The sequence below is a fragment of the Melanotaenia boesemani genome, chromosome 14, assembly GCF_017639745.1.
Source record: "Melanotaenia boesemani isolate fMelBoe1 chromosome 14, fMelBoe1.pri, whole genome shotgun sequence".
NCBI lineage: Eukaryota > Metazoa > Chordata > Actinopteri > Atheriniformes > Melanotaeniidae > Melanotaenia > Melanotaenia boesemani.
In genome coordinates, this window is record NC_055695.1 from 24802754 (window position 1) to 24811819 (window position 9066).

Here is a 9066-nt window from a genome sequence, read left to right on the forward strand (position 1 = left end):
AAGCAATGCATGTTCACATCACTTTCTCTCAGAAGATGTAAAATGAATACCAAAATGGGAAGTTTTAAGTCATTGTTGGCTGCAGTTGGATGCCTTTGCATTTGAAACTAAATATAAATGGACCCTTTAGCCAAAATTGTGTTTGCTTTTTAACTTTATATTCACATAAGAACCAACTCCACTATTGGCATAACTGTTTATACACTTCTTCGTGTGCTTCACCTGTTCCTGGAGGATTCACTGGCGGCATACCAGCAAACAATATGCACTGAGCATGTACAGGGACAAAGTAGATAATAAAGAGGGTTAGTATTTTTGATAAAATAACAGTTATGGTATCACCAGTGGTACTAAAAGGCCCTTTAATGAAGGAAATTAAATATCTTGTCACATCTGCTCCTACTTTAGCTCATGACCTGTATAATGCATCTTGTATGTGCTTCACATTAAATTCTCAACCAAACTGAGATACATGTCATCTTACAAAAAAAATAAATACACAGAACACATGTTCAAATAAACAACTTTGAGACTTTTATTTCTCCTAAAACATTCATCCATTGCATAGCTGCAAACCTACTTTGTAATGACTGTTGATGGTGTAGTTGATGCCTCTGTTAGCCTAGAAGTACAGTATGTGGAGTAAACAACTATTGTAGCTTTGTACTTTTGTTTAATTCAGCCCCAGCAACTACTGTCAGCCAAACAATACATGCATGCCTAAGTTGATCTAATATGCTTCCATAAAATGAAGCTCTTTGCATTTAAAGTGCAACGACTTAAGAGCTAGTGCAATATTTATTACTTGGCCTGCTCAATCTGGCAATCTTGGCCTGCTAGAATTGCCAGGTCTTAGTAGACAAGAACATTTAGCAAGAGAGCTGCTAACCAAGTATGAAACACAGACCCACACAGTCACACTGAAAACATAGAGGGCATCTTGGATTTTTTCCATACAATCAGGCATATCATCCCACCTCAGTTAATTATTAATGTTTTCACACTGGCACTGAGATTCTGGCTCAGACTTGGGATCAGAGCTCAGGCGTCACAGCGGATGCTAAGATATCTTTCACACACATGTAAACAAGAATATTAATGGCAGACTCCCTGATCTGATGTGTGCTTGAGTGATGATCAAGCTGCTATTTAATCTTACCATTTTCCATGTGACCGATATGTTCTGTTGAAGATGACAGACTGAAGACGAGAGGAAAATAATCCTAATAAACATGTCAACCTTAATTTTAAACAGCATCACTCCCTTTCTCCAACAAATCTGCAGATGAGTATCTTGTCTATGTGTGTTTTACTTTACTGAGTGATGAATGGAGTTTGACTTCAAGACGATACTTGCAGCTGAATCTAAAATTGCATCATCTTCATGCTGTCTCTCTCAACACTTTAAATCACCCTTGTAGCATTCATGGGGATGCTGTTGCTGCTTTTCCACCCCGATAATCTATCTGTAGGGTTTTTTGTCACTTTAATACCACCTGCTGTTTCATCCTTGTTATTACGGAAGCAGTAGACGCCATAAAGGCGGAATTTCTTATCAGGAAAGCCCAGGTGTCGGACTCCCGGCTGGGATCCTCCACAACGAGCGCGAGGGTTGACTATGGGGTACCGGATGCTACCATCTTCCAGCCAGCCGGCTTCACAGCGATCCAGAAGCTGAAACTTCCATGCTGCATACAGTTGACCAACTTTGGCCACCATTGAGCCATCTCTAATGCATGCCTTCATCGCCTCTGCATAGTTCACCTTCTTGAAGCGTTTGAGGAAGTATACTTTGCCTGCAGGTACGTGAAGAAAAAAAGAAGAGTTGTATGATCATGTAACAGAGTGGAGGGAAAAGTCAGCCAATGCATTGTCCAGAAAAATCAAAGTGTAAGGAAAGAGAGAGGGATTCCTCTGAGAAAAGCTGTGCCCTGAGGGGCAGATATTCTGTTTTCCTGGCCTCTGTGTCAGCTTGTGCTCAGAATATCAAATCAATCCAACAACTGCCTGGGCTGCAGCTTAAAATCGAAAGGCAATACAGTGTCAGACAATAAACTAACTCAAAATAACTGTCAAAAAGCTTCACTCTTTGCTTTCATTTCTCCTCCAGGAGCCATGTTTCCTGGCAATATTAAAGGAACTGGCCAGTTTGAATTGTGTGAACAGAGACCAATAAAACAAATCTCTGTTAAGAAAAAGCAACACTTGCTTTAAACTAGGTAACCAAAACTTAGTTCCCCTCAAAAACAGCTTATGAAAATCATGTCGTAACCACATGTTTGCACTTGACTCAGCTATTGATTTTATGCTTGTTTATGCGACTTGTGACTATTAGAGAGGCAGAATATTGTCTTATATTTCCCCGAGGGACGCTTACTAAAAGCCTTCCAGCTGGACTGAGGCACAGTATCGGTCAGGACCACTGCTGACACCTCTTTCCCAAAACAGACTGTTCACAGTAATTAACACACAGGGGAAGCAATGAGCAGTTGTGGAAGGTTTCTGTCAAATGACTTTTTTCTTACTGAGCCAAAAATTCTTTTGGAAAGTTAGCACAATTTTATAAAAATACTGACCATTGTAATTTTTTTTTTCTTTCATGGTTTTTAGAATGCATGATTTCAATGTTCTATTAAACACCAATGAGAAAAATGCAGATTTGAGATGATATTTTTCTAAATTGGAAATCTGTCTCACTAATATGGTCACTCCTTTAAAGGAGTAAGCAAATATGAAAACAAGCTTGTCTTCTGTACAATCTCTAAGGTCATTTGCCTGGTCCTTGGTAAGACAAGTCTGGCCAACAACCCTCTTATAAAAATTATCTTTCTTCCTATCATATAAGTCAGAAGCATAATGATTTTGATGAATGAGACAATGGTGTTAATTTTGTTATTGAACTCTGGAAGAAAATAATTAAGTATATTACCTAAAATTGCAATCATTGTGATAATAATCAGCATTTTTAAATTAAAAATACCTACCACCAAGTGACATATTACACCATCTCCTTTTCATATATGCAGATCATGTCATATTTTGCTCGCCCCTGGGACTGTACAGAACTTTGATGCAGTGAAAACTAACCCAGCCTCCTACTTTCCCAAGTTTCTTCAGGCTGATTAACCTGAAGGTGGCGTGTGCACACTCTCTTTGGGAATGTGATGTAAATCAAAGGACTGGGAGATGAAAGGCAATGCCTGGCACCCGGAAGACACTGTGGTCCTTGCAGGACTGAGTCTAAATAGCCTGATTTAAATCCAGTGGCCTTAGGCCTGCAAGATAACAGGTGGAGATCAGAGAACTGGGCCTCGTTTCCTTGTTGTCAAACACCCCAGATACATCCTCTTACTATACAGAAGCAAAACAAAGCAAAGCTAAACTCTGCCAGTGCTTTGCTTTCCTCCAGTCATCCACTCGCATGCTGAATATTAGTTTGATCATTTGTATCAACTTGTAAAATCATGGAGCTTGTTTCTATTTCTCACCATTGAGTTTGGAAGTGAAGCAGAAGGCATCATAGCGCTCATCCTCCTTGTGCCTGTAGCCATAGTTACGAACACCAGCTGGAGTGTCCTTACGGCCACACTGATCTCTGGGATGAGAGATAGGGTACTGGACTGAGCCATCCTCAAGCCATCCAGCATTACACCAGTCTAGTCCATCCAGCCAGGCCTGCAGAAGAAGACAGTGTACAAAAGGCCTGCAGGTCAAACTGAAGGCTCAAAGATTACAAAGAATTTATTTTATCTACCATATTTCTACTTTTTTTTAAATTTAACAAGGATAGCACATATTAAGAAACAAAGATACAAATCAGTGTAAATATGCCAGGGTTAGCCAAAAGGCCAATTTTCACCCGCAGTCCCTGGCCAGAGCTTACAAGGCTACCTGGTTAATAATAAAATATTATAAAAACATGTTATGAACACACGCGCACAGAATTACTAAAATGGTAGAGAGAGAGAAAAAAAAGAACATATATATATATATATATATACATACATACACATCCACACATATATATATACATATACATACATATATACATACACATATACACATACACACATATACATATATACATACATATATATACATACATACACACATACATACACATACATATATAAACACCACGTTACATATTACACAATTACTAAAATTGTACCTAATCAGTAACAAACCCTCAAGAAACACAGACCAAACTAAATTAAAATTTCACTTCTGTTCATGTACATATTGCATAATTTCTGACTCAGAATTAGGTACACCTTGAAGAATGCCCTAAATGTACAATGAAAGGTGTGATTAGTGATGTCCTCCTACTCTCCTTAATCTGCACTGAACAAGACAAACTGCTCATGCCTGACGTAAAAGAAGATTAACTCACTTTGTGCAGTTGAGAATGAGAGGCCAGGATGGCGTCCTGGTGTTTGCAGGCATCCTCGGCCTGGTGGTAGTTGAGTTTATAGCGCCCATCATGGGGGTAGTAGGGAAAAACCACCCCTGCAGGTGACAGAAACACACCATTATTGTTAAAGTGCATTATAGTTAATTCAAAATTATGCTGAATCCATGTCTCCTGACCTTCTAAATCAAGGTTGACAAATCCTGTATCATCCTCCATGTCATTAGTGACTTCACACTCATACCGTCCATAGTCCTCCAGTGTGACATTTTGAATAATAACTGAGGCGTCTCCTGGTCCTGCCTGCTCCAAAAACACACGCCCTCTGTACAAGCCAAACACCCGCTGCTGCCTGGGGACATTTAATAGACACATAGTCCCTTAAAACCGTTGATTGGTGAGAGTAGTAACCCAGCTCTGCTAGCATGAACTCTGCATGGCACACCTTACTTTATGGGCTCATGAAAAGATGAAGACTATTTTAGAACGTGTGGAAAATAATATCCAGTAGTGATAACAAATAAACCTTTTAATTATATAATGTTAGTTAGCTTCAAACTAAAATAACTGAAAAATAAAGGATGCAGAATTTACTTTCCGAGTGCCACGAAGACGTCCTCAAACTGCAGAGCGTCAGTCACTTTGGTCCATTTAATCCGAATGCGATTGGGATCGGTGCTTTCTGGCTCATGATGGAATCTGCAGGGCAGAGTGATGGAGCCACCTCGATGGGTCACCACCTTACCAGGTGCTGTCTGCACAATCACAGCTCCAGTGTCATCCTCTGAGGGAAGGAAAAGGAAGGCTCAGTCTCAACATGGAGCATTTACTTAGTAATATGGAGAAAATATTTCCTCTGATTAAGTTTTTTTTTTTTAATCATTATTATTGACATAAGCTGCTATCTTCACCCTCATTTAACATAATTAAGTGCTGAATAGTGCAGATATAAAATGGGGGAGCTCTTCAAAACCATCAGTTGTATGTAGTTACATCTGTGCAGTGCTGTTTGAATTCACCTTTAACACTTCCAGTGCTTGTAACTCTGATCAAGAGATCAATGTTTGATACTCTGTCAGAGACACATCAAAGAAATTGCTGCAAAGTTTAATCTCATAGCTACCTTGTGCTGTCACACCTATGCTCCCCAAATAATCCAGCAAATGAACAATGGAAAATATCTTTTCTTTTTCCACCAAACGGCCTAGTGCACAGCCTAAATTTATCATCAAACTATCCATGCTAAAACCTAATCTCTAGCTCTTTACACTGAATTCACCAAAATGATTTAAACCTAACTATTCATCCAAATGGACAATGGCAAGATCAAATCTACATGTTTGGCACACATTTGCTTGGCACATAAACATTTAATGAGCAACGACAAGAGGCTTTTCTGCAATGCTGTGACCAGATAATAGCACCTACAATTATCTATGCCAGCCAGCAATTAGTCCCTTCACTGCTTACTGCTCCCTGAAAACTTGTTTATCAGCCATGAAATCATAACGGGATGTTTAATCACAACTTCAAACACATTATCCTCAACACAAAAGTTGCACTGCTTTATTAAAAGATAATAAGGCTAACAATGCTTGGTTGTCTCTTTGCTAAGGTTTGGAGACATCTGTGAAGGTGGAAATTAATTTTAACAAAAGTCAAACCTGGCAGATCAGGTTTCATGTCTGTTTATGTATGTATTTTCCAAGGTAAATGCAAAATGAGTCATGTGCATATAACACTTCAAATAAAATTCAAAGTTGTTAGACTACCCAGCCATATAATATTGTCTGTTTTACAACCCTGTTTCCAAAAAAACACAGTGTAAAGTTAAACAGCAGAATGAATCAATTAACTCGTTTAGATAAAAATTAAAGCAAAAAAATTTAGACTGAAGGTAAAAACTGGACTTTTGATCTGAGCCTGTGACACAACATGCAGAATGCAGTTGGCATGGTCTTGCTAAAATAAGCAATCCTTTCCTAAAACCTATAAGCAATATATCCTTTCACATTAACAGTCCATGTTCACAGTTGTCCATCCTCATCGAGACGCATGATTGTGGATGTTTTTACTGAACTTGCACTAATAAATTTAATGAATTTTTTTTTTCATTATTATTTATTTATTTGTTAATTTTTTGTTTGTTTTGTTTTGTTCCCTCAGGGAAAACACATTGATTTCCTCTTTTAATATACCACAGTTGTTTGAAATACTAAAATAATTTTGAGCATTACACTGCATTAAGTTGTCTTTGATCTACTTTAACTATCCAGGTGGTTCCAATTATTTTCAAATCACTACATTTTGTTTTTGGTTATATTCCCAGAATGGCACAACTCTTTAACAGAGTTGCAGAAAATAACAAATGTTTCTCTTTTAGCCTCAGATGAATAAACCCAGCATGGTCTGTTTCAATCATTAGTTTGAACCCCATATTATGTATTTTTCTTGAATCAAATGGTTGGGGCTTGGATTTTAACAATCCAACAGATCTTTCAACAGCAGCCTTATCAGTCATTTGCTTGGACCCTTAAAAACAACCCATAATGGCCCAGAAGATGTTTTAAAGATAATATTTTTCCTGTTTTTTCAAAGAAGCTATGAACATCTACGTGCTTTTGTAAGTAAATATGTCTCTGGTGATCCAGCAAGCCTACTGAAACTGTACCGCTTTTTAGAAATGTCACTGTAATGGAAAAAGTACTTCTGCAGAAAGTTTAATTGCATCACTCTATATGCATTTGAGCACATTGAGTCTCAGATCAGTGAATATAAAGACTTCTCCTCCTCATCAGTTAGACATGAAAGATCAAAAAGTCCTCACCGAGAACATGCACCACTTTTCTCCTTCCCTTTTCTGTGTTCACAGGCAGAGAAGACACTGAGAGGGCAGAGATCAAGACAGACACCAACAAGGACGTTCCAACCAAGATCAAAGGCTGACGCTGTTTTCCAAACTGCAGGAAAGGACAAAGACAGAATTTAAGTGATGCTAAAGCCTAGAGAGCCCCAGATTTTGGTGTTAAAATGCATTAAAGCTGATCAGAAGGAAAAGAAAAAAGGCTATGCTTTAAAATAAGAAAGCTATGTACAACAGCTGTGCAGCATAAAATAAGGGATAGTCCTCTCTGGAAAGCTTAAAACTATGTTGGTACTCTGTTTTTAAATCTGTAGTGAAAAGTATCTAGAAAAAGATCAGGAGGCATTTGGATAGTTTTGGGAGAATGCAGATTTGGAAACAAAGGTCATACAAACATGAATGACAACAAACTTATTTGTTTTAATGACATAAATTAAGACACACAAAATTAAAGGTGATGATGAATGACCCCTCTCTGCTTTGTCTTGCTGTGTCTGTGTGTTCATTAAGCATTTAACCTTCTTTCATCATAAAAAATAAAATAAAATAAACTACACAGATATACATTGACACTGTGACACTGTGTGTTCCTTTGCAAGAATTCCATGAGAGATTACTTTGCAGAAAACTGTCAATGTGTATTTAATGTACAGAGCCCTAAAGTTGCAAATAACTCAGTTTGACTCAGCATGTGACCCCAGTGATAATGCAGCATATACGTCCACTGTTAACTACATGGATGATCACATGCAAAATATAACTGTTGACACATATTCAGGTGCAATGGTTTTTCTTTTCATTGTCAATGAAAGATTTCCCTTAACAACAAGTATGCAGAGACTGCATGCACTGGTAGAGGTCTGCATTATTAGTATCACCAATGAATAATCAGCTCTTTTGATACAGTATTGCTGCAGTGTAGAGTCTTTCCATGAATTCGGGCTCAGGTGAAGCTAAGGAGCTAAAAGCAGCTAGTTTACATGTACATTGCACTCTATAAACAGCTCTATCCTGCATCATTTCCCTCAAGGTTAGTGATCATCCCTGCAGTTGCACAGTCATGTAGAACAGAGATCTGCAGAGCATAGCCATACTAACAGAGCACAGAAGTCATCTGAACTTACCATGACTATGACAACGGGACGTGAAGCAGATGTTCCGCTGTGGAGCGTTTTAGTCCTCACCCAGGGTTAAACGTTGTTCTGCAGCAGCACTCACCTCTCTCCCCCCCCTCCTCCATCCTGCTCTCTCATACTGCAGGGGAATCACTGGTGTTTGTGACTCCCGCAGTGCTCTAGTGACGCAGCACATATTTGACTGTTCACTGTGTGTGAGTGGGTGTGTGTGTGCATGGGAATGAGTCTGTGCATTACTTTAGCCTGTCAGTGTCAACGTAGTATAATTTTAGTCAACTAAATCAAATGCAAAGAAATTCAGTCATCCAAACATGTAGCTGAAAAGTTGAAGAGCAAAGCAATGAAGAGATGACTTCAGATCTATTTTTTTTTTTTTTTTGTGTTGCAATCAAACCTTTGGATTCAGCATAGATTGATACAGTGTCTTAATTTGGTAATCTCAGAAACAGAATGCATATAGTTGCACTCTCTCATGGTGCAGCAGGGGTAAGGACCCAATCGCAGGACTCAGAGGCAGGAGGTAGATGGGTGCAGGAACAAAGTTTAGCGTGAATTAACCTAAAACTAATTCTACAGGGAAACATAACAAGGATCCAACAAAGGAAAACTGAAACCAGAGGTATAAATACACAGTGACTAGCCTGACACAGGCAGCG

General features: G+C 38.6%; 1 protein-coding gene across 1 annotated transcript; it reads right to left on the reverse strand.

Annotated features, from left to right (window-relative positions):
• Positions 1–511: 511 nt before the first annotated feature.
• Positions 512–8583, reverse strand: hapln4 (hyaluronan and proteoglycan link protein 4). The gene is made up of 7 exons (XM_042005319.1): positions 8399–8583; positions 7239–7371; positions 5006–5195; positions 4591–4763; positions 4394–4509; positions 3489–3675; positions 512–1796 (listed from the first exon to the last, which is right to left on the reverse strand). The coding sequence occupies exons 1-7, from the start codon at positions 8399–8401 to the stop codon at positions 1405–1407; spliced, it is 1194 nt and encodes a 397-aa protein (XP_041861253.1). The 5' UTR covers positions 8402–8583; the 3' UTR covers positions 512–1404.
• Between the last annotated feature and the right edge of the window lie 483 nt (positions 8584–9066).